This window comes from Hoplias malabaricus, chromosome 9, assembly GCF_029633855.1.
Source record: "Hoplias malabaricus isolate fHopMal1 chromosome 9, fHopMal1.hap1, whole genome shotgun sequence".
NCBI lineage: Eukaryota > Metazoa > Chordata > Actinopteri > Characiformes > Erythrinidae > Hoplias > Hoplias malabaricus.
Window position 1 is genome coordinate 12,977,052 of NC_089808.1, and position 27,672 is coordinate 13,004,723.

Here is a 27,672-nt window from a genome sequence, read left to right on the forward strand (position 1 = left end):
TGCTCTCAACAGTAGAAACTTTCATACTGTACTATATTTGGAAATGGAAAAGAGGAACAAAAACTTAGACATCTCAAGTATTAAAACCTAGGAAAGAAATCATAAAAAGACTGAGAGCATATTTGCATTTAAAATTCAGGCTTGGATGACCTTAATTCTTAACCTCATTTGACCAATTTCCCAATGCAAAATGGGCCACTTTATAAAAACTATGTAGAACAGAATACAGGGGAGAGAAACATCACATTAATGCTCAGACCTCTGGAATTCAACCCTGAACCTTGATGAAAAGTGCTTGCTTTATCATTAGCCAGAGAACCAGCAGAGTTTACACCACCATCAACATCCATCTGCCATCTGCTTCACTGCAGCACAGAGGCCAGCCACTGCCACTTTAATTAGCTACAGTTGAGGGGAAAATATGAACATTTTGCTGAGTGGAAAGCCAACAGCTGAACAGAGGACCATGAATAAAGTGGAAAGAAAAGTTCTTGGCCATAAAGAGAGACGAAAATGATACCACAGCTTTTTCAAGAGAATGTAAAAACAACATCTTAACCATTTACATCTAGTCAATGCATCTAATATTTGTCATTCTGAGAACTAATTATGAAACAGTTCAACATACTACTAAATAAAAAACCATCCAGTGAATAGTCTTTAACTTGGTTAACATGTCAGTGTGGGGTCTTTTATATGCTTTTATAACCCATCATGTGCAAAATAAGTGGCCAAGGCCACAGCTGAGAGTTTCCAGGTTGAAAGTCCAAAGACTTTCTTAAAAACACAGATTCAGAAAGCCAGGATTCTTTTCTGAATCATAAACCAATGGAACCAATCCGGCCAACTTGCAGAGAGGGGCTTTCATGCTGCAGACCAGAAGCAAAGGGGTAAGTGGAGAAGTGGTATGAAGTAATGACATATTCATAGCAAAGGTGTACAGTTAAATCTAATAGGTCTCTTAAGACAATGTTTTTCTTCAAAATACGTAATCTTATCGAATGTGTAATCAATGAATGAATGGGCCCAAGTGACATTATCCAGTGAACATGTCTTAACCCATTGTCAGAACATTTTACTAGTTTAATAATGTGAAATATTATTTATTTATTTATTTGATTTCAAATGGAATGTCATGTTTTAAAACTATTCTATAAGAATGTTTGAGATTTGAGCTATCGTTTGATTTGATATGTATTTGCTAGATTTAAGAGCTTTTCTCTTTTTTACATTTTTACAGTGTGATGTAAAGAGGAAAAGTAATTTTACGACAGAAACATAATATTTCACGGGAATTCAACTTAATGAAATGTACACATTGCCAGTGTACACAATGCTTCTTTAACTAAAAGCCACTCAGCCTGAAAAAAAATTCAGTGTTGTACTGTTGCCATGCAACCAGCCAAATCTTAAATAATAATCTCATCAGGAAGAACCACAAAGACAACAACAGCACTGATTACAAAGGAAGAGGTGGTTAAGGCTGATCAGAAAAGAATAAGGTTAATATCAAGCACGGATTAAGGTTAACACAAGAGAATCCTCACTCCATTCAGCACAGTCTCACGCCTCCATTCTGAACTCAGTGACATTGCAAGTAAAATAAATCTGGCCTGACAGCGTGACAGTGTCAAGTGTCCAATTATTTTTGGCACTGCTCAGTTGTATCCACCAGAGAAATATTCATACTTCACATTTCCTTGTTTTCCCTAATGGTCCCCTGGGATAAGTGGATTTTGTGGTAAAACTTTTTTGGACACCCCTTATGTAGAATCCTGCTTTAGGATGAACCCACTGTGAAAATAAATATTTGCAGTGGGCTCTGAAACTGAATTCTGGATGGAGAACTATTTGTTCTCTGGCATGCTCCAGAGTGGCATTTTTGATCCAGAACTAGGCCTAATCTTCCAAAATCTGTACATGACTTCACTATGGCTCTTGTGGCTAAATTCCACCAAGACTTCTAAGATATGTCCCAACATTTCATTCAAAGCCTTTCCCCAAAAAAGTATAAGCTGACAAACCATACATTAATACCTTTAAAGTCAATGTTCACAATTTACAAAAAATAAAGAAATTAAAATAAAAAATTCAGAGGATGTTTCCTCACAATATAGTAGCGCTCAAGTCTGTTTCTGCCGTGAAAAATGTTCCAGTGTTTGTACACAGCGCTGGTTCGGTTAATAGGGGAAAGAATGATGGCTTTGTCCCAAAATGGTTCAGGCTTTTTCTGTCTGCATTGCTAGCTGAGCCACGAGAAACAGCATTTGGAGGCTTTTTGTTTGTGGAGAGTCTTCAAGGCCATGGAAATGCATGGAAAACGATGAGGATGTTGCTCTATTTCTGCTCCATAGGTGGGCAATGTTGACAATTTTTTGCTGTTTCAGATTCCGAATTCAGGGACCATTAACTGCATGAAAGAAAACACAGACCAAGAAAGAACCGTAGTTCCCCAGAATTGTTGACGTTGCCTTTATGTTTAGAAGACATTTTGGATAAACAGGAGTCCATAGACCTATCATCATGCAAAGAGAACATACAGACTATCATTCTAGCAAAACGCTGGTATGCTGGTCTGTATAGAGACTGTTGAGCTGACAGTATTTTGACAGTAAGCTGACAGTAATTTGCTTATGTCCATCACTGTAATACAGACCATCATGGAGCATTTTAACACCAAAAACTTTCATGATTAATTCAACAAAGACATGTCAAATGCTACTGAATCTAAACAGACATTTATAACTGTATGTTTAAGTGAAATTTGTGAAGTAATTTGAAAACATATAATTATACTGGCCAATATTACAGGTTGCTGAATATTTTAGACTCCTAATAACACTACTGGTATTAGTCAGGAGTTGTTCATATCAGTCAGGTCACATTGCAGACTTTTAATAGCATCCAAGTCTGTCATTTGCATTCAGTCTCTCACTGAAAGAATTGATATGAAGAATCACACACACAGGGGTCCATTTCAGAAAAATAAAGCAGAGAAATACAATGGAGATTGAAGTGTTACACAAAAACATCCAAAAGTATCCAAAAAAAAAAAAAAAATCCCTTGTAATTGTGAATTCAGATATTCTAAGGTGCCCCCCTTAGATGTCCAAACTGTACCACAGTCTCCACAGAAAATAATGGAATGAACTAGTGCACTCTGGAGCAGCTTCATTTAAGTCTAAGGTCCCCATACTCAATATCAAGCATTGGCTAAAGGGGTGTATATTCCCTTGGCAATAGGCTCTGGAAGAATGGAAGTGTCCTTTGAAGTGATGAGGGTCAAGCTCCATCCAACACCTTTGTAAGCAGGTGGAGTGGCTTTTGTGACTCAGAACTAATCATACAAATCAATAAATGACCTCACAAATAATCAATACGCTCAAATGAATACCATTGGCTCTAGGGCTGTTCTCGGAATTTTGCCAGTCGAATCGGATTTGACCGGTCAACATGAAGATTCGACTATTCGTTGAAGTTTTTTTTTTCCCTGACAGAGCGATTAGTAAATGCATTTGCATGAGTTTCAGTGGTGATTTCCATCTCATTAAGAAAGTCAAATGCAACAGTAACATTGGAGTATATTTTTGAACGTTTAACAATCGTTAGAGGAGACACTGCCTAATGAAACATCTGAAATGCAGCCTATTTTAATTACCAATATCCACAATATGGATTTGTGGAATAATGAGATGGAAAGCACACATATTTATGTTTAAAATAAGCTCTATTTTATTTTATTTTTATTTCACAACATTAAATCCACGTGTAAATAAATAAACAAACAACTAAGACACTTTAATATAAACTCACATTGCTGTCTATTACAAAATTACAGACATCTTCAAAAGGATTTGCCCACTTGTTTTTTTCCTTTACAAAACAATTCTTCATTAAATAAAAATAATTAACAAATGAAAATTACTTGAGATCTGCCTTTTTCTTTTTTTGCTTTTTTAAATATTTGCTCTGATGGTGAGGAGGTGGTGAGGGATGCAGAGTACACGTTTGTCTGCTGTGGACAGCTTTGGACAGTCATCCACATTTCTTCTCCACCAGTTCAAGTTTATTGCTAGCCTATAGCCCAACATATTATTCTGCTTCAAACCTACCAAAGGCAACCCTGTCGACAGCCTCAGCTTCAGCTTCCCGTAAGTGAACCAGTGCATGTTTTCATGAGGATTTTTATTAGCTTTGTCCTCAGCTATGTACTTTGTCCTCAGTGCATTTACAGTAGATGGGCAAGGCTATGTGAAATGAGAGAAAATTTCAACGGACTTTCAGCACCTCTAGGCCACTCCTGGCATTCAGCATTGTGACAAGGTTCATGTGCAGCTACACCAGACTGGCCCATCTCATTTCATGATTTTCTGTGGAAATTATACAAACAACTGAACATCTAAGTGCACAAATGTTGCTATATATTGCAGCAAAGCCCTCCAACTATGGAGTCTCTAAAAATAAATAAATAAATAAGGCACTCATGAGGCAGTTTAAGCTAACAGAGACTGAAGACAAATCTGCAAAAAAGTTCATTTAAGAAGCTGCAGTACTAGTAAAACGGGGACTTCACATTATTTCTTCTAATAACAGGGACATGTTTGAGCACGCAGAGGTTTATTTGTTCTACTGTTGACTAGAGCTGAACCAGGTTATTTGTGTCTAATATAAATATATGGACATTTATATAAATTATATATTTACTCATGTTTAAAGGATTACATGGAAATGCAACACTGCATGGGCAAAGTTTTAAAATATCCACTCTCTGCCCCATGCCTACATCCTCTATGTAGAAAAAGACTTGAATTTATTGTTCCTGTGATGTCACAAAATCAACATATTTACTATTTAATTACTATCTAATCTGTCCATTTAGAGTATAATTTACCCTGACCAGTCAACCAGTTATAAGAAGTGTTCTCAGCCTGAACTACTTTACAAATGAGGCAAAAGATGATATGAGGCAGCCAACCAGAAGGAGGTGCGGGGTGCACTGTCGGGCTGCATGAGCCACATATCTGTGAGCACAAAGTTGAGTGAAGGGTTTTTGGTGCTGTGCAGTTCAGTGTAGCACAGCCAAAAAGTGCACACCAACACGTGTTGATGATAAATACCTGTGAATAATAATAATAATAATAAAACATGAAATAAGACAGGCTCTACACTGTCTAGTAGCATAGCTAGACAGCTAACAGGCACTTGTAGTTTAGCATGCCATAGCAGATTTATTTATTTATTTTTTTCAGCAAATTTCATTTCAAATCATACATATTTAAAGATAAATCCTCATACCTGTGATCACACTGTAGAGTAAAGGTTCTTCAGAGCATTTCATCTGTTTACAGCTTCCTTCCTCTCTCTTTAACCCAAACTCACAAATGCAGTAGGCTACTGGGCTTGTGTCCCACCCCACCTGTGATATCACCGGTCAGTGAGCTACCCCCATGCCCTCTCCCTGTGGCACTCTTATACATGCACATAAATGAACTCCTTGGCCTTGTTTTAAATTAGTTGGACACAGAACAGAATTTTGACACATCTCACATGTTGCAATTTTTAAATATTCCTCTCATTTTGAGATAACATCCACATTTTTGAACACCATGGCATATGGTATTACAGTTATGCCACCCAACCCAGAACGGTTGTGTCTCTGCCAATCTGGTGCAATTTTCACAATAGTTTCCAATCGTATGTTTATATAGCTATGCTAAGGAAGCACTACATAGTGTTTGTACCTTAGTACTACAGCACAAAACCTCAAAATCGTTGTGATGCTTCACTGTCCTAGAATAGAATAGAATAGAATAGAGCTTCTGTCATTGCTACTCTGGGCTCACCCCTGAAGAAACCACACTATGTAACTTTTGGAGGAGAGTAGGAAGCTCCCCCCTTGATGTCTGAACAGTGCTGTAAAAGTTAATTACACTCAGCAAATGTAGGGGGAGCCCAAGAGCAAAAAAAAAAAAAAAAAACACCTTACGTACTGTTCCTATTGACACTACAAATGGGCTTGAGAATTCACATGCAGACTGCAGAAAAGCATAATAAGCAAAGCACCTACTAGAGATGCTGGACTTTGATATAGTGATCTAGGCCCCGGCAAGCATAAAATACACAAGACCACGCTCATCCTCCAGCTCCCCCTTAAGTCATTTGCCACAAACCAGATTCATTAAGCCATCCTATTACCTCATTTAGAGGAGATTTACCTCTGCGCACATTAAACACAGTTTGCCATGAAATATAGACGTAACTGAGTAGAGCTTACTCATCAATCTCTTTCTAATAAAAAGCAACCGCTGTAACCAGCACTGATGAGGCCTAATGGAAGCATCCAGACAAAAGCAACATCTGGCCACAATGTCAGGGTACGGAGACATAATGAAGAGACTTTTAAATAAAGGAAGGGTTATGAGAGAGAGTAAGAACTGCTTCATTTCAATCTCATATTGAAAGGATTTACACTAGATACTGGAACATTTCGGAGAAGATTTGATTACTTTCAGCCACCAATTCACTGAGGTCAAGAACTGATGTTGATCAAATACTGATCTGCAATTTCCTTCAGGGTCAATAAAATGTTATCTTATCTGTCTGGATGATTAGTTCTGGATTACAAACACCACTCCCACTCATCCCAAAGGTGAGGGATGGCTCTCCGTCAGCCCGGAGAATGTAGGATCACTGCTCCACAAGCCCAGTGTTAACACCTCCTTAGCCCACCCTTGGCAGTGCGTATGGCAACCTTAGGCTCATGTGCAGATGCTCCAGTGTGTCCCATTTTGGTTCATGCTTTAATTATGGAGACAATGCATGTTATACATGTTAATATCATAAAAACATTAAGTAAAAGAAAATTTTAGAATAAAAATACAAAAAAGTAACACTATTTCCACAAAGATTTTGTCTCGCCCTTGCTCCTAATCAGAGCTCTGTCATACGTATTGATAATGCTCACACAAGTAACACACCACTGACTAAACTGCAATCTGTTTCAGATGTGAATATAAGAAAACAACAGCTAATGTAATGGTTAATCAGACGTTTGCCACTTTAAAATCTACCATTTCACTGACACTTTACTGACAGAGCCAAGTCCTCTATATAAACTCTTTTATCCGCTTTACTTTGTCCCATTTGCTCTCATTGTTGCCTCTCTGTCTCTTTCCCAGCGAGAGCCGTCCAGACAAGTATAATTACTGCAGGAGCCCCTCATTCTTCAGGCCTCCTCGAATTCTCGGAGGCAGAATCTACAGCGTGTAATAGCTCTCTAATGGCCATCTCTCACATAACAGCACTTGTGGGACTGAGACTGAAGACAAATCTGTAAAAAAGTTCATTTAAGAAGCTGCAGTACGAGTAAAACTGGGACTTCACATTATTCCTACTAATGACAGGGACATGTTTGAGCATGCAGAGGTTTATCTACTGTTTACTGGCTCTTAACCAGGTTATTTAAGCAGAAATGTACACTACAAATATATGGATATATAGAAATTAACATACTTAGTGTATGCTTACAAATAATATCGGGTTAAATCAGCCACATATTTAAATGTTTACATGGAAATACACCACACTGTCAAAAGCTGGCTTACACCTGCTCAAGCAAAACTATTTCTGAAATGAAGGGTATTAACAGAGCCTGCCCCCAACACTTTACTGCAGTGTTGCTGTTCATCTAAGAAGGCTTTACACTGGATGTTGAAACGTGCTGTGAGAATTTTAGTGTGTGTGCGTATTGTAAGAGAAGGCCTTTTACAGAATACAAAATTTAAACATTCACTTTGAAATGAAGGAAAAGAAATATCAAAGAGAACAAACTCCACCTGTGATAAGTGCATAAACATTAAACAAGCAGCTGGTGTACTTATAAACTATATATAGAACTATTCAGATTGTTTTATAAGAAAATAAGTCAGTGATTCTGTACACATGCAGAGAATTGAGAAAACTCTATTCAGATTTTCAGACAAAGCCAGGTTTCAGGCAGTAGAACCGGACAAAAATGCAAAAAGAAGATTCTGTACAGTGGAACCTCTACTAACGAACTTTCCAAGATACGAATCGGGCATTGGAATATTTTTTGCCTCCACCAACGAACCATGAATCTAGAAACGAACCTGAGCCTCCACTGAGCCGGCGGCTGGAAATGGCCACTGACCCCAATAGGCGAGTCTCCCAGCGCACCCAGACTTAGTGTGAGCTTTTAAGATTAGCAAATTGTAGTTTTAGCAATTTAGCATTAGTGTAAATAGCAGACATCTAAATTCGTGCCAAGTTAAGCCGTATCTACACTTCGTCTCCTCACATTCACCCACCCCGACCTCCTGTCATACAGCCAGTGCCTGTGTTACTCCTCCAGCCAGTCGTCACGTCTTCAAGGTAGCGATATGTAACCACTTAAAACTTTATTTCTTTTTATTGCTGTTTCCACTGTATTTCTTTTTTACTTTTAGTAATGCTACATGTATTTGTTTTACTAATTTGAGAGTTTTGTAAACATATATCAGTGCAAAACGGGTGACTTTCGGGGTGGGGGCTGGAATGCATCAATTGCTTTTCCATTATTTTAAATGGGGAAAATTGACTAGAGAAATGAATTTTTCTACTTAAGAACCGGGACACGGAATGGATCAAGTTCGTAGGTAGAGGTTCCACTGTATTTCATATTCATTTGAAATCTTTTACAAAATCACTGCAGCCCTGAGGACAAGTCATTTGTTACGTCATTATAATGCTGGCACTGACATTGTCCAAATTCCTTCACACTAGAAATAAAAATAAATAAATAAATAAAAAAAAAATAAATAAATAAAAAAAGTGACTAACTGCCACCCCATCACTCAAGAAATATGACACTGCCAGAGCAAAGATGAAAAATCTTCAAAAGTATTTTTCAATCTATCTAAAACATGTATGGACATATCCATCTTTGAATGTTTTTGGAACCTTTCAACAGTATCCCATGTGTCTTACAGTTTTTAATCAGAGGAATATATATATATAAATAAATCTTGTATTAATAAAAATATATATATTTAACATATTTTGATGAAATATGTTAAGACAATTATGATATATAAGACAATTAGCACATATGTGCAATTAGTATTTAACACTTGCCTTTTTGAAAGTGACACCTTTCATGAACACAACTTCATGTCCATTCATGTCACGGAATGAAAATACCTAGGTAACTACTTGCTGGTTTCCATTCAAGAACAGTCTCATTTAAACTTTAATCTTTGACCCTCTGCCATGGGGAAAGCCCACCCCAGAGAAGAAGATTATAATATTGTTTATTAAAATTAGAAGAGTAGCACCTCTGGGCTTTTACTAACTGCTAGTCATTTTGAAAGACAAAGACGTTCTAATTAAGCTAAAGCTAAACTCTCCTCAGAGCCGCTGGCCTACTTGTGTAAATGAGGATGTCTGATGAAAACTCCAGGGAGAAATTCACTTTTCCAATTTATGTTGGAAATAGATGAGAAATTGATCTCAGAGCACTGCATTAAGATTTCAAACTAATTTCTACAGAGATAACACAAGTTGAAAACCTGTCGGCAATGGAAGCAGCTTTAAAAGGAAATCACTCATTAATGTTCACAAGGGTTTACATTTGTTTAAATGCCCCTCAATTAATTGTGCCAGGACACAAAGTGACTGTCCTGTGATACTCTGCAGCTCACAAGCATTGCAAGCTATTTGAAGTGTTTAGATTAGTAGAGCCGTTTGTCAGGTTTGATAAATGATGTTTTCCTGTTGTCGTTTGAGTTCAGAAGCAACACTCAGGCTGTGTGTGTTAGGCTGAATCACTGTTTATTCTTTGGCTCAAGTTTGAAAGCGTATGAGATCTTTCATCATCTGTTTATATCTGGTGCTGTTTAAAGTCACTTAATAATTGGGTGCCATTTAATATTGCAGTTATTAACACAATAAATACGATGATGCCTGTAGTACATTACAACATTGGACAACAAAAGATTTCTCCAGATCTTTAAATGATAGTACACGCAGTAGCTGGTGAAACAAAGCCCTGCAAACACACACTGCACTAACCCTGGTGGATTACATCATCACTGTCAAATAAAAAACATTTATCATAACATTATCATAACATTTATTATAATGTTACAGGAGAAGGGGGAAAGACTTCTTAAACTTCAAAAGAAGTAAAATGTTTTATTCCAGCTAATTTGGGTGCATTTCTATTGGTCCATTCTTCAAGGACAGCACCTGTGTTTAAATGATGTAGTAAACTAAAAACAGACAATAGTGGAGATACAGCGACAACATGCTGGTGCATTTTGGTCAAGTGGCAAGCCTTGACTCCATAAATCTCCATAAATTTAAGAATGAAAATGTATCTTTACATAAAACTGCAGTTTAAATGATGAATTAAATGATTTGGTTTAATCACAAATCAAAATTAACTCACAAATCATTGTGATAATATTCTGTTTGTAATTTACTTACTGTCCCCAACATTTTTTTTTTTTTTTTTCATGATTCGGCTGTGTAAGTTAAACATTTTTAATTCTCTCAGCCAATTATTGCCTTTGATTTCAGGACAAGTACCTGAAAGCCTTGCAGAACGCATGCAATGATCAACCTTTCCTAACCCTTATTAAAAGTGACACTGTGCTAATCGGAGAGATAACATAAATCCAATTATCTGGCCTTTTCTGCCCAGTGAGGTCTCTGCTACACAAACAATTTAGACTCTCTTCTGTTAAGGCTATAAAGATATTACACAAATGCATGATGAATTATTACAAAGGGTATAAAAAAATGGCAATTATAAGAAAGCACAATGATTATACTGGACTTATATTGGCAGCAGGAGATAATTGTTTAAAGAGTATATAATATAATGAGTATATCATGTCAAACAGGTATTTGATGAAGTCTTGGGCCATGCTGGAGTGGTCTAAAATGTCTGATCTTAATTAATTAATTAATTCTCTCTCTCTCTCATTGTTTTTTTGACCTAGAAAATGTCCCCGACATTCATATTCATACACATCCACACACAAAACGCACAAAGGCTAAAAGCCAGATCCCATTACACAATGACTCTCCATCCGGCATGAAGAGAAAAGCGCAACTGAAGAGTAAAAGTACATGGTCATAGTGGTGCTGTGCGGGATTTGTGAATGGGAGAGTTAAAGTTATATAATACCTCTTTCTTTCTCTCTCTCTCATTTCTGCCAGGCTGTAAATGGAGCTCCCGATGGACACAACCCTCCACAAATAGAAACACACAAACCTCAGAGAGAAAAATTATGCCAACAAAACCTTTTCAACACTCCTTTAATATGAATCGAGGTAAAACAACTGTGCAGAAAATCAGATGTGCCTTTTGGAAAATTCTAATTGTAATATTTCAGTGAATACTTTGAATTCTCAAACTAAAATAGGAAATGCTTTAAGATGAAAGAGATTTTTTTCCAAATCCACATTTGGATTTGGACTCTGTAAAAGTGAGCTTTCCCCTGCTCATCTCTAAGGCTTCAGGATGTGGATCAACTACATTAAATGGTGAATAAACAGAGTCACATGGTCAATGCTCTGCCTGCCTTGTTTACATGGATGAAGTGACAGCCTTAATACATTCCAACACCCACACAAATGCTCATCTAGAACATCTGAGGCTGATCTGAATGCTTTTAGCAAGCTCTTAAAATGTGTGTAATTTGTCAGAGAGCTCATTTGCATACCGCAGTATTCTAAAGATACCATATGGAAATGGAAAACCCAGATCATGATTATGTTTTCTGGTTATTTCTTATTTCAAAATGGTTGGGACTGCAATTATGGGGCTTATTTTATGACGAAAAGTCTGCTGGAATCAGACATCACATTGAGGGCTCCCAACTGGCCCAGGATTGCAAGCACTGGAACTGTCATCAAGAAATGCCTGGTTGAATACAAGGTGATGTTCCAGACATCGGAGTAACTGCCCTTCATAAGCACATTGCTAGCCAGTGTGGGCATCTGTTAGCACTTAGCATTCTCCTCCAAGCATGCTGAGCTATCCAGTGGTGAGATATTAGCAGCAGATGGAGAAGCAAGTCTAAAAGGAAGAAATGTGCTTGCCCTCATCTTCCAAAATTGGTGGCATTGTGAGTGACTGGAGAGTCTAATAGGTACAATCTGCAATGAATAAAACCAAGTAGAAAATTAGATTTTAACCTATTCTTTTTTAATATAAAAGGCAATGTACTGAACTTGAAATTGATCCTAAGTGGTCCTGTGAGGGTCCTGACCTTTGAAGAGCAGGGTAAAATAGGGATAAGGCAGCAAACAGAGAAACAGGTGAACTACAGTCTGTAAGTGTTGAACTACAAAGCACTCCTGTGTAGTCAGTGGAACTAATAAAAATGGACAGAGTGTAGATACAAGGTAGCAGTTCCTAATTTTTCAGTGTTTATCTCCGATCTACAGAGAACACACTTCGGCACATTTTAACTCAAAACTTCTCTTCATTTGCTAAATTTAACATATTTGATTTTCTAACATGTTAAACTTGGCAAATAAATACAACTGTGCTGTAAAATATACACAAAATGATAGTATCAACAGATTATTGCTTTGTATAGAGATTACCCTCATTGGAACAATACTTTGATTTTGCAGATACAGTGAACCCTCGTTTTTCGCGGGTGGTCTTAGAACGCATCCCCCGCGAAAAACGAGGGAAAATTTCCGCGAAGTAGAGGAAAGATTTTTTTTATATGTATTTAACGTGTATTTAGACTTTTAAAACCATCCCTGTACTGTTAACAACCCACCCTTTGCATTAAACAGTCATTCTCTAATGTTTTTTTAGGTGGAACTACATGTGATATCCTACCAGTTTCTTTAATAGAGTAATTCCTAAGCTGTGATTTAGCGTAAGTAAATTTCACTCGGATGTGGACATGAACAATACATGTACTGTACGTAAGAAATATTTGTAAATGATACATTTTGTCACCTACAGGCCCAGTCTAATACATGTAAATAATAATTTAAAAAATACATTTGGCTATTCATCTTTCACGGTTTACCTAGATTTTCCCTCAATATCTGGCCATAAGCCCCCTTGAAAAAACCCAAAAGTAGCGAACCCGTGAAAGATGAACCGCGAAGTAGCGAGGGATTACCGTATTTCAAACCAATAGTTGCTGACATTTATTTTATGCCAGATAAAGACTGGGTAACGAAAATAAAATACAATAAATAAATGAAATAAAAAGATGAACATGGAGGAAAGAAATTGGCTCAGATTCTTCCCAAAATGGCAGTGCTGAAGCTCTTATATCTGTATTAATGTCTTTTAAAACAATTCCATTGTTATAGGTCTACTGGTCTATTTGCTTTATGCTTTAGTTTATTCATTTATTCATAGTTTATTCATTATTAATATTTTTACTAGTTTCAAGAGGTCTAATATAATTGAACTTGTAAAGTTGCATCTTTGTAAGGTACATTTAGCTAAATAAATGTGGCTAGCAATTTGTTTTTGTACAGTTGGCTGTTAAAATGTTAGGCAAATAGCTGTTAACATTACTGACAAATGTAATCTTATCTTTCTGCACTTTATAAATGTGTATATCAGCATGAGTAGCTGCATTGGCAGATATGTACATGTATGATATCGGATATAGGCATCAGCCCAGAATTCTCGTATCAGTGCATCCCTACAAAAATTTAGATGTACCATTTAACTAGGCGTGATCTGACTTTACATTTGACTAGACACGTCTGTTCATTAATTACACACTGAGCAGCCCTATTCTGTCTGAGGATTCTCTTAGTATCACACACACACACACACATCCAACGATCTGCCTGATCCGATCTACCATTGAGAAACACAGTGGGAGGTGAATGACAAAAGCCCTCTCTATACGTCCATCAGTCTCTCTCTCTTTCTCTCTATCCCCGTCTCTCCCTCTCTTTTTTCCTTTCTCTCTCCCCCTCCCTCACCCACTCGTTCTCTCCTTCCTTAAATAAGCTATTTATAGCATGCCCATGCTGTGCTGAGCCAGGGAGCCGTAGGGCAGCTCTAACCTCTGTGAACACACACAAAAACGCTGCTCTGACATCACATGATCCCCACACCGATGCTGTTATTGGTGGAGAGATAAAGCACGCAACTCAGCACTGTGAAGATGTTCTGGATTTGTTGCTTTTTCTCCATGATCCTGGCATGTGATCACTGTGATTTCCTCCCTGATGAGCTAATCATAGGCTAACTGGAACTTTATGTAAGGATTTTTAGGTGTGTGTGTGTGTGTGTGTGTGTGTCTGTGTATGCAAATTTCACTTCATTTCATGGATGTTTCCAATGTGTTCCTTCGTGAAACAAGACTGCATTAACGTGATTAAAGAAAAAAGTTTGTTGTCTATACAGACATAGGCAAATGTTTGGGCACAACTGACTTACAGGGTACATACAGTATATAAATATGACCGATTTGTGTAAATATTACTGTATATGTATTTATTTGCTGAACTCACTGGAAAAACAAAGACTTTAATATTAAATGGGTAATAAATGTTGTATGGGCGACATTCTATGTTTTATTCTCTCTTGATGTGTTTGACATAGAGTGCATTTGGGGAACCAATGATTTCACTCTTGTTTGTAGTGAGCCAAATCATTTTTGACATACCAATTTAAAAAAAAAAAATAGAAAAGAAAAAGAAAACCTCAATGCCATACATCCTTTTTCCTCTTCTTCTACCGGTCACCGGATCTACACAAGCTCAGGCACGGCTTAGGCAGACTTCTGTTGGGGAGGGGCCTCTAACCACAGGGCTAATGTTTAATGTAGCATGAACAGACCATGACCCACATGCTAATATCGCCCTTAACCATGAGACTTACTGATGGGAGGCCCTTATGCTGAGATACATGCATTTGCATGTCAAGTGTACACGATACTCAGCTGCATATGAATATGTTCAAACTTGTACAACATTGAATATCCAATGGATAAACTGGGTGAAGATTTTTAGAGAAAAAAAAGTGTAATCTGTCTTGAAAAACTTTAAAATGATATGGAAAGGACTGAATCAGATCTACACAATTCTATGGTCATGAAGCTCAATGCCAAGCATCGCTTAAAGGGGTATATATCCCACCAGGATCAGGGCGCAGGGAAGAGGGACTACATTCTCAGGAGTGAAGGAGTTCCAACTCGTGCCAATTGTGATCCAAAACTAATCAGTCAACATAAGGATCTAACCTTCATAAAGCTCTCAGGGCTGATTGCGATCAAATCCTCAGAGCATTACGTTGCATTACATTGTACAGCATTCCCAGAATAACAGAAGCCGTTCGTCCTGTACAGATGAGCAAACTACCCATTCATATGCATTTTACAGAACTCAAAATATGAAAAAAATGAAGGGTAAAACAGCGGTTGGTGACATCAGCTAGACACAAACAAACATTCCACTGGATGACCCGAGTTCATGAGTGTTTTGTTTACACTCCCAGAAATCCATTCAGCTTTAAAAAGCTAAAAGAGAAACTAAGAGGAAAGGAGGGATTTAAAAAAAAACAAAAAAAAACAAAACATAAAATCACTGAAGTGACTGACACACACACAAAAAAAAGCTCCATCTGTTCATCCCTAGTGACATGCACTCTGAGAATATGACTCAAGCTCCTGCCAGAGCAAAGCCACATAAATGCCAGAAAGGGGACGGAACAAATTAAAAGCACTATACCATGCCAAATCTCACTCAAAATATCTTTTGGCAAGGAGTGCATTCTTTAACGTATATTATGAAGTAGGGTAGAACATCTAAAAGCCTTGGCACAGAATACGGATAAGCCACTGGACGTCAGAGTTGCTACTAAAGCCATCTAAGAGGATCTTCGTTCAATGTTTGAGAATATGTTTGCACAAACCACTTGCCTAGAGGTCCTCAATCTTGATTCCAGGAATCAGGAGGTCTATAGAGCCATCTGGACACCCAGCAATCAGAATAGAAACTGACCTGGGTATCTCAGACTGATTTTATTTGAAAGATTACTTTCACTATTTGCTAAAATAAGTAAACAGAAGTGGTTTTCTTGGCAGTTAGCAACCTCTGTCCAGCATGTGATACTGTTGCTATTCTCGGAAATGCATCCGGTTCTTCTAAAAAGAGAACCAGTAGTATTAAAAACTTGGTCAAAATATGTGTTTCCAATTAATCTGAAATAGGCCTTAATAGAACTGGGCAATTAATCGAAATCAATATTCAGAACTTCTAATCAACCTAATCTTGTCTACATCGATTATATTGGTTACTTTAACTGTTTTATTATTATTATTATTTTTTTAATTCTCTTATGTCCCCAATATGTGTTCTTGCACTGTCCCTTTAAAACCACACTCCCATTGTGTAGTAACACGATTATGCCCCTATGTGCCACATGGAAGCAACATGGAAGAGAACCTAAATACTCCAACCAAGCATCTCGAGTAGCTTGTACCAAAGAGAAACCCAGCGTCTGTAGTTTGGACGTGTTGTGTTTTGTCTCAACTTTAGACGACATTGAACAAAAAAAAGTCAAATACATAGTATAAAAAACATTTCTGTGACCAAAGCACAATCACACACTAAATATAAACAGTGCTTAAAAAACCAGAGGAACTAGCTCCCAGCTACATTAGAAATAATATCCCAACTTTAATTTTTAGTTAGAAACTCATTAACAACATGTGCCTTTATGTCAGCAAATAGTAGAGAAAGGGATCATTTTTTTTGTCTGTGATCAAATAATCGATAACAGAAGGATATTATTAACAAAATCATATTTATACTATAAGATCACACCGCATACAGACTGTAAGAACAAAACATCACATATACAAGAGAAGGGAGAGAGAAAGAGGGGGGCAAAAAAAAAAACCCATCCTCAATATTTCATGGATGTTAACGGAACTGGAGACTGTTATTGATCCATTCATCATGAAACTGACACACTGACAAATGGCTGTTTTGACAAACCTGTACCTGTTCTGACATTCATGAGTCTGCCATTTCATTAGAGTAAGAAGTTTTCAGCCTGCAGCGGTCTTAAGTGGCTGATGACAAATTGAAAAACAACCAATTTCCAGCACAAATATCAGTTGCCATGCTCTTACAGGACGGTATCAACTCAAGTCAAATTATCTTTTTGAAATATCCAAGTTTGCTGCCTGTAATTATGACACTATGGTGCTCTTGCTCATCACTTAATTATGATATGTCTGACAAGAAGGCAGCTTAAGGCTGCCACAAACTATGCAAAGAACTGCTGTCTAATTATACATATGTACACTTGTAAAGCGCAGGGTTTGTGTGTGAATTTTGGGGAAGAAGAAGCCAAGTGACTGGGACATAAGTAGTAATGCAAGTTCCAGAATGAAAGAGAAGTTTTTTCACTGTGATGAGGATAGTATTAACATAGTTTTACCTAAAATCATACCCGTGTTATGAGCTGGAGTAGAGTTAGTAGAGTTAGTTCTGTTAGTATATTGGTTTCCAGCACATTTACAAACCTTCTAATGTCTTTATCAGCAAGTTGGTCTATATTATTTATCCTGTAGAAACACAGTCTGAGTTTCACTTTGGGCACAACATGGGTGTCTAAACACAGGAGGCATAAACGGAGAGGGGTTGTGGTAAGAAGAGTATACCATGTCCCTTTTAAAGAAGTTTCAGAGAGACAACATTCCAATCTTGCAACACTTCACAACAGAAAACATTCTGTAATTTCAAGCAAGCTATTAGTCTTCTTCAGCTCAGCCCCAAAGACTTAGAACATCTGGTCATCATCCTTCACAACCCCCCATGTTTGTAATCGGTGGACAACATTATTCAGATGCATTCCACTTCAAGTGTCATTCACAGAAAGAAAGAAAATCCTTAAAAGCGCCTCATTTAAGCCCACTGTCTGCACTTAGTCAAGCGTACTGTGTAAAACAGCAGACCTCCACAAGGCAGACTAGGGTTCAGGTCCCAAGACAATTCCCGACTGTACTAGTGAGTCATTGGGCAAGACTCCTGACACGTCATCGCAGCTCTGTAAGTGACTCTGGATAAGAGCGTTTAACAAAAACCATGACCATAAACTAATCAAGACTCATTATTTGATTCAGATGAATAGTAGTTTTGGTTTGATTCTCAATATTTTTTGGTCCTTAAAGTACTAATACAGCGTATGACTGGTGAAAAGTTTTTCCTTTAAGTTCAGTGCAATTAAAAAAAAAGAAACAAAGTATCAGATTTTTACACAGTCAGAGCACAAATATCCAAAAACAGCAAACTCTATCCATGAGAAATAAGAAAATGACCCTTGTAGTCTGAGGTTGAGGCATGCCTGGGTGCATCACATGTTTACAAAGAAAGCAGTAAGGTAACCATGACAAATGTGATTTCAGAATTTTCCAACTTACTCTTACTTCTAACCAAAAGCATTTATATAACTTCAGCTGTTAGAGGTTGGAAAAATGGCAGGTCCTAGTTAACTACAGCCCATTTGGCCACTGTTTGAGTATAAAATGCTCTCTAAAAATGGCTCTAGATTTGAATTAGAGCTGTTTGGTTAGTGCTTCGTTTAAGTGGATGTATTTTTAATGGCTGTACCGTGCTGAAAAAAGGTCATGGAAGTTTGCAGTTCAAACAAAACTATTGCACACAATAGCTGAATCTTACTATTATTCAAGGAGGCTGAATGTGTCCCACACAAACAATACTGTTGCTGAGAGGTTTTCTGCCGTTTTCTTTTTTCTTTATACAGGACTTTGGGGTTGGGGGGAGGGGTCATGTGAAATAAAGTCTAAAAAGAACCTATTAGAGTTAGCAATTTATTTACCTCACCTGCAAAATTCAAAAACATTCTGGTTTCATTTTGTCCATGAATGCAGCTACAGACTGTAAACCTGTGTGCATTTGAAACACACTTCCTTTTATAGCTAAAATACACAGCTGCCTGGAAAACAAGAATAAAACCAAATATTATTTTGACCCAGAGTTCAATGTTTAAGAGGCCTCTGAGTGACCTTACTGACCATTTAAATCTACCAGGTCAGAGATCTCTAACCTCCCTGTATATTTACATTTTTATTTCTCAAAACGGCCAATACAACATACAATCATTCAAAAATATTTGGTGTTTACTACCAGCAAGCCTTACTAACCTTTAAAAAGCATGTACAAACATGTTAAAAGCAAGAAAGTGATTTGCTTTTGAAAGTTACACCAGAGAAGCCAAATGGAGCCTCGGTTAGTTTAGTAAGCTTAGCCTCAAGGCTACCACAAATGATCGGAGCTGCTCTTAATTCAAGTCACCATTCTTAGGTGACGACCCAAATTGGGATCCCCGAAGGTGAGACAAATGTCCTTGAATTTCAATGAGCTTCATAACTATCCAGAACTTCAAGTGTTTGAAGACACAGGCATGTAATGAAGGGGCTTTATATAGACATGTTCATTTTTTTTTGTCCTATTAAGATCATATCTATTCTCCTAAAATTGATTTAACTACTTCTGGACAATTAATAGGGCGGCACGGTGGCACAGCAGGTAGTGTCGCAGTCACACAGCTCCAGGGACCTGGAGGTTGTGGGTTCGATTCCCTCTCCGGGTGACTGTCTGTGAGGAGCTTGGTGTGTTCTCCCCGTGTCCGTGTGGCTTTCCTCCTGGGGTTCAAAAACACACGTTGGTAGGTGCATTGGCGACTCAAAAGTGTCCGTAGGTGTGAGTGTGTGAGTGAATGTGTGAGTGGGTGTGTTGCCCTGTGAAGGACCTTGCGCCCAATGATTCCAGGTAGGCTCTGGACCCACCGCGACCCTGAACTGGATAAGCGGTTGCAAATAATGAATGAATGGACAATTAATAAGGAGCATCAGTTATTATTCTATGGGCTCAGGGCATACCCATATATATAAAATGTAGACACAAGGTTTGAAAGGGAATGTCTCTCTCTCTGCAGCTAAGCCTCCATCCTCACCACCAGCATCCTTTGAAATTCAAGTGTTCATAGAATTTGGAGTGCTGCTTTCAAATGACATTAAAATGAACACAGGTAATTTCACTGTGAATCCTTCTTTTCTGACTTCACAAGGTTAGGAATCAAAAGGCACTGATATGGAGCTTGTTCCCCCGTTTGCTACAGTAACAGCTTCTATTCTTCTAAGCCTTTACACTAGATATTGGAACACTGCTGTGTACATTTGAAGCCATTCAGCCATAAGAACATGTTGGATAATTAGATCTGAATTACCAAGACCCCTCCTATTCATCTCAAATATATGGAATGGTATGCCATCTTTCAGAACACAACTGCGGTGATCCACAGACAAATGGTTGAGGATACTGGCTGACACAGTGTTGGACATGGTTACACTAACCATTCAAAAACAAAACAAAACAAAAAAAAAACACCACTAAGCCCTTCACACTTCCAAAGACAATGAGCTCTTGTCTGGGAGTCACCATTTGCCTGAGCTTTCACGAAACACTTCATAATATTAAACACAGCTGATTGTAACAGAACATCAAGATGAGAAAGACGCAAGGCAGCTATACACAAACAATCAACACATCAGAATCACTTCATATCTCAAGCAAAATATCTGTGTTTTTGTGCCAAGCAACATTCCCAATCCCCTTTTTCAGATCAAAGGTACCAGCTAGGCCTGTATTAGAAGCTGAAATATACCGTTTTAACAACTTAACACAAATTCATTTGCATATGGGAAATATATGATAATGCCATTAGGGATGTCCTGATCCAATCTCAAATATCAGAATCGGGACCGATCATAGCATTATTTTACTGATCTGTATTTGTTTTATTATTATTTATTTACTTTATTATTATTATATTTATTTTAGTCGTGCATCATCGCGTCTCCACTTCCTGTATCCCCCGTTTCAAATTAAAAGTAGAGTTTTCATAAAAGTCTGAAGCGGCATAAAATAATTCTGCGGCATCACTTTTAAGAAGACATCATTAGTAGCCCACTGGCACTTGGCAGTGTTTCCCTTTCACCTGACAGAGGCAGTGTTAGTGCTGGGTGAATATCACTATTAATTGTACATTTTACCACAATTATGAATCATTATTTTGTTTTTGTTTTTTTGAGCTTCAAAGTTCACTGATCAGTCTTGTAAATATGCTTCAGTATTAAATATGGGATACTTTTTTCTAATGTTGTGGGGAGTTTTTTCCTCCCATTTTTTGAGAACTGTTTATATTTTCCTCAGCGTTTAAATTTATAGTCAAAACACAGCCCGTCCAAACCACAGATACAGTGTTTTTATTTGGTAAGAGCTGCTTGAGTCACTTGGTTGGCCTTGGCATTTAGGTTTATTTCATGATGCACATAGGGGCAAAATCATGTGAAGTAGCATGGTATTAAAGGGATAGTATATGAACATACAATGGAGACTTAAAAAAAAAAAAAAAAAGTTTGGCCACCCCTGGACTATGAATATTATGCTACTTGTGCACTTCAAAGCGGTATTGGGATTATATTACTTGTTTTGTTTGTGAAGACACCTTTTGTTTACTTTGTTATTTAAAAAAAATATAATAATAAAAAAAAAATTAAGCAGCAGCTTGGATTCAGGCAATTTCACACTTAATGTGAGATATTCAATGTCAAGCAGATACACTGGGCTGACTTTAATACCTAATGTATTTGAAGCGTGCAATGTGCAACTAACTAGAAAAATCCAAGCATTGGATCGGGACTCTGTTTTGGCGGATATTAAATATCAAAAGAAATATATATATTAAAAAAAAAAAACAAAAAAAAAAAAAAACACCTTGACCGGGACATCCCTAAATACCATTTCTTTTATCACTCATGACTTTATTTCAATGTTGGAAATGTCTGATACAATAAAATCACTTCAAATTATTGGCTGGTCTAAGGCAGGCATAGTATGTAGCTACATATTCACAATACTAATATATCATTGAATCATGCAGCCATTTTCTGTACTGAACTTTGGCCAGAGCAGCCATTAATGTCAAATCCCAATTTACTAAAATCTAATCAAACCTAATTGTTCCCAAACTAAAATGTTCTTAAATGAAATCATTCACTGCTAAGCCATTATTGAACTATTTCATTTGTGTGGGCACAATTCACACAAACAGAAAAACAGTCCAGTTTGGGCTCTTCAACACAGTGCATATCAGTGCTGGCAGGTTCTGTTCCTGAGGTCCATTTCTATTCAGAGCATGCACACTCGTGCACGCACACACACACAGTCAGGAGACAGAGGGAATCCCTATTCAGAGGTGACCTTCAGTGGGTGATAAAAGATGGGGTTTCTCTTCCCTTACACGCATAAATATCCAACTGTCAGTATAAACACACCCATTATACAGCCAGTAATAGCCTCTATTCTTCTGGAAGGGTCTGGATATCAGAAAATTATTTTTGATAATGATTTGATTGCTTTTAGCCACATACATATCTCTGAGGTCTGATATGAAAACTGGATAATCAGTTCTGGATCAAGTTTCCTATTCAACTCAAACGATTTAATCCATTTGTTTTCTCATGTTCAGGCCCAAGGCAGGTCCAGAGTCAGATGAATCACTGGGCACAATGGAGGAACACACCCTGGGTGGGGCGCCAATCCATCCCAGGGCATCACACATTCGAATAGCCGGTTCACCTACCAACATGTGATTCTGGTCTGTGGGAAGAGACTCCCAGAGGACACAGGGAGAACTCCTCACAGACAGTGACCCAAGACAGGGTTTGAACCCATACCCCATGACCTGCGGGATGTATAATCCCTCTAGCCCACATACATATATGGGGTATGATAACCATAGGCTCATGTGCAGCTGCTCCAGTGTCTCCAAATTTATAGTGCAGATTGAATTGATAAATTTACCCTCCAGCCATTGTCTGCATATTCAGTGGCATACTCAGTGGGATGAGTAATTTGAAACGATTCCTCTACACCATATGCCTACACTGTGCTATCCCATTAACAAAGTTATGTGCAGGTCACTGGAAATTAGTGTTCGGGAAATATTCTCCGTGATTTATTTGTAAACTCCACTACACTGAAAAGCGCTGGCCTCGTGATTAGTCAGTGCTGTTTTGTCAGGTTCATTTAGCTTTGTTTTAAGAGGTGAAATGATTTGCTCGTTTATTGTATTAACACCATTATGCTAATTACACTAGAGAGCAATATGAGAAATGCAGAACATCTAGTGCTGTTCTTGTTTCTCGTTTGTGTGTAATTGTAAATATGTACTTCTATTTTTCATTAAAATACATTGCACATAGATGCTAAACAGTTCATGCTTAGGCCCATACTGACTACTAATACCAGCAATGACAGACTAAAACTGCAAAAAAGAAGACAAACTACTTATTAACACACTATTTAGAAGAAACATTGACATAAGCATGCCTCATCAAACTTTTGGCCATGTAGTGTATACACAAAACTTTCTTCCTAGACCTAGTTTAAGCCTAAGCCAAGAATAATTAGCACCTGAAAGTATCAAACACAGACACTGCAGCTTAGCTCAAGAACAGCTTAAATAATGTACAGTAAACCAATAGCCCACAGTGGCCTGACATTGCTGCATTATACACAGCTGCCTTAACACGCACGCCTCTGCAGTTATCAGCAACACTCAACCTTTCCATCAGCCAAATTCCTTTCCTTCCTTCTGTACAATTCACCTAGTGTTTCCTTTAGCCCTCAGTCTCTACACAAACAGCCAAATGAAGAACCTTTCCTGTACATACACACGCAAATACACCCCCCCCCCCCCACACACACACACACAACCTCCATCTCACTCAATCTCTCACCGGTCTATTAAGGATTCACTCAGAGTCAATACAGAGACACCAGAGCCATCCCACATTTCCACTTAGCAAACAGCTGGCAGTGAAAGCCCTGCTAGAGATGAAAGGACACGGCTCTTCAGTCCCCCAGGCCCATTCTGCTACTGTGAAACTGAGGGGTGAGGAAGGGAGCAAGAGTGGGTGGGAGGTTATAGGCCAAGACCTTGAAGATAGTGCTGCTGAGAAATTTTAAACCATGTCATTCAGTTGTGGCTTCCAATACTGTCTCTCTTACATCGGAGACATGGATGTATAATCTTCACAGCAATTTACATTGCACCATTTACTGTTACAGTTAGTCTGCCATGTAAAGGGGATTAGTGTTCACCTCCAACCATAACCAATCACAATCGTGGTGGTTTGATTTGAATATTAATAGTGAAAAAAGCATGCATCCTATTGAAGTAAAAAAAAAAAAAAAAAAAAAAAAAGTTACTAAAACCATCAAACTTTACATATATAGTTTATATAATTTTAATAGAAAAGCATTGCCAATAGAATGAGACGCTCTGGCGGAAATACATATGTCATCCTGCTCAATGCCATGCCACAGCTAGAGGGCTACAAGCCAAACCCCCAATATTGGGCTGCTATGCACTCTTTGGCTATGTCTTTGGATATGGATTTGCAAAGTATGTCATTTCTAATAAAAAAAACTGCTCATCCAGTGACCCCTGTTATAACATAACGCTGTGTTGGTTAAATCTGTAAAAGGTATTTTCCTATACAGCATGTCAGTGTGGCTACAATGCTGCAGAAATGTGTAATAAACCTGTGGTATTTGATCAGGGAAGGCACTTAATTCCAGTATTTGGTATTGAAGCAGCAGTGTTGAAACATCAAGTGCTTACCCCTGGCAGACAGCTTCTTGGTGTTGATGATTTTGGCAGCATACTCCTGTCCAGTGGAGATTTTCATACATCTTCTCACCACTGAGAAGGCGCCTCTGTAAAGCAATGTTTCAACCATAAATGAGAACACATCACAGCAGCTCGCACAAACATAAAGCAAATTAAACAAACATTCCACCAGAAATCTGCAATTTAAATGAAGCTCCTCATCACCAGGAGCTCAGCCAGCATTCTCTTGTTTACAGGATTCAGAAGCGAATGCCATCAAATCCAGGAAGCTAGACTGAAAGGGTGTGAGGTGTTTGTCTGTGGTACGTATTAAGAGAGATGCCACACTACAAAATGCAGAATAAAAAAAATGAGCAGCTTTTAGTTTTTGGATTGGAGACATATGGCATTGTCATGTAACATAGCTGCATCGTATTTAAACAATCTACAAGTCCTACGTGTCCCAAAGTTTGTAGATACCCCTTATACTTATTGGATTCAGCTGATTTAAGGCATACCCACTGCAGACACTTGCAGTCAGCTGTGCAAACACGTCTTGAATAATCTGCATAGTTTCAAATGCATGGAATCAAAATGGACGCTCTGGATATCTAGAGTAAAGCCTTGTCAACAAAGCTAGTGCTGAAAGAGCAAGGGTATACAAACTTTGTACATAGTGTAGGAGAATCTGTGAAAAAAAAAGACAACAACTTTACATAATTTGCAACGATACAACATTTTTTACAAATGAAATATTCTATTCTAATAATACGCTCCACGTTATCTGTGAAAACATGACTGAATTAATATGTACATTAGAAAAACTGTATGAACTGCAACCTTCAGGATTAGCTGTAGGTGTGTGGCAGGGGTTCACATCTGACCTACAACTCACCTGGCTGATTTGGTGTGTAAACCACTCCCTTGCAATTCAGGGTCAGAATGGAGGGCTACAGGGCCTGCTGCAATTCCTACATCTCCATACTACCATGAATACATATGTAATTATTTCAATTATCTGCCATCTGGTATTGTCAGTGGATGGCTCACACAGTTGTTTGGCTGGCACCTTTTATCCAGGTCCATAATGAAGAGTTACAGTCGTTTTCACAACCTTTGAATTAGTTGTAAAGCAATATAAATGTAAGAAACAAAAGAAATGTAAGGATTAAAAATTAAAAGAACTTTATAAAAACGGCTGTCGGCGACTGACAATTTTACGAGCACGTTCTTACAAATTTGAGGTTAAACTTGCTAGAAAAACACAGCCTTGAGAATTTACTGAGTGCAGGTAAAGCATAGCAGGTATAATCTTTGTATACGAAGTCAAGGGTTGACTTATAAAGCCATGCGTAGGCACATAGGGCAATGCAGAATGTGATGATGGGCGTAGCCTACACAAGTCACCCATTAAAGCATTAGTTCACTTTGGTCATTAAAGACTTTTTACTTTGATCACTAAAGACTTAATCATCCAGCAAGACCCACTGAATCCTTTCAGCTCTGGTCCAAACACAGCGTTTAAATGGTGAGACCTGCATTTTTCAGAACTGGACTTTACAGAAGTGAACACTGCTGTGCAAGAGTCATAGGCAATTATGTATGGGTACCTTTAAAAACTATTTATCTTGGAAATAACGATGGTTTTGCTTGTAATTAATGATAGAGCACTACAACCTGACTAGCTTTACAGTAAGTTAATTGGTGAGATTTTTAAAAATATTATTAATGATGATAATAATAATACTAAGCATAACAAATAAATAATAGCTACAGATTTTTCTCTTAGTATCACGCTGCACAAATGTGTTACACCATTACTAGGCCAAACTACGTACTGGAATTGAATAAGAACTACAAATAAAGTCTTAAGGAGAATAACTTAAGCACAATATTGCATGTTCGATATTACGCTGTAGCATCGCGTAATGAAGGACCCAGGGCATTCGAGGCAAAGACCGCAGTAATAAACATTTGGAAAGACACAATTTTAATTTTTTTTATATTTTCTGAACAAACATCTCTCCGTTTTATCGCCTACAGTTAATACAGACTGTGGTTGAACTTGCTAGAAAAAAAGCCTTGTGTATTTACTGAGTACAGGTAGAGCAGAACAGGTAGATAGATTAGAGCGGAGCAGGAGGGAGCCTAAGCAAAGCAATGCAAAGAAAGACAAGAAACAAATCACTGCAACTACGCAAACAGCCTCAGTACAGATGAACAGAAGCCATATTAACAATGTTTTCATGCTCGACACCCGTAACTTACTTCCCAAGTTCCTCAAAGAGCTGGTACTCGTCGGTGAACCTGGTGCAGGTTGTTGAAGCCATGCTGAGGAAGGAGGGAGAGAGAAATCGGAGCGAAGGTAGAAGAAGTCAGTCTTTCTTCTGTGGCGGCTTCTTCCTCGCCTGTGTCCCCGATGCAAAGCGAAAGTGAATGAGAGAAGGAAAAAGGAGAGAAGAGTCCAGTCTCTCGTCTGTGGGAGGGCTCTCTGTTGTGTGTTTGGCGGCTGAAGCGCGGACTGAAGAACACAGCAGCGCTTATGCTGTGTCCACTCAGCGCCGCGGTCTTTCACTGTTTCCTGCTTGAGAAGCAGACATTTTTTTGATGCGGCGACGCCACCTGATGGCGGACCGCGGAAATGCAGCAAACAAACCTGTTATACTTCAGCTCGGAGTCCTACGAACAACGTCAAAATATTTTGAGAATAATGCAAGAATTCCGCAAATAAAGCCAGGATAATTCGAGAGTAAAGTCAGAGTATCTCGAAAATAACACTGAATGCAAAATTTCATTCTCCAAAAGAGATCATTTCCTCTATGTATATCTGGTTCTTGCAAAACAGATTCAGCGTTATGATACTTGAGAATGGAATGAAATGTGCAATTATTTGCAACGAAATGTGTCTTCCACTTTCAACCCATCTGTGGCAGTGAACACACATACACTAATGC

At 38.1% G+C, this 27,672-nt stretch overlaps 1 protein-coding gene across 6 annotated transcripts in view; it reads right to left on the reverse strand.

The window, feature by feature from the left end:
• camk2d1 (calcium/calmodulin-dependent protein kinase (CaM kinase) II delta 1) overlaps positions 1-27,281 on the reverse strand; it is a 90,333-nt gene extending 63,052 nt beyond the window's left edge. For all 6 annotated transcript variants that reach the window (XM_066680682.1, XM_066680680.1, XM_066680678.1 and 3 more), the window contains exons 1-2: positions 26,987-27,281; positions 24,731-24,825 (exon numbers count right to left, since the gene is read on the reverse strand). In XM_066680682.1, the coding sequence (XP_066536779.1) occupies positions 24,731-24,825; positions 26,987-27,048 (157 nt within the window). In that variant the 5' untranslated portion in view covers positions 27,049-27,281. The remainder of the gene's footprint in view (positions 1-24,730; positions 24,826-26,986) is intronic.
• Between the last annotated feature and the right edge of the window lie 391 nt (positions 27,282-27,672).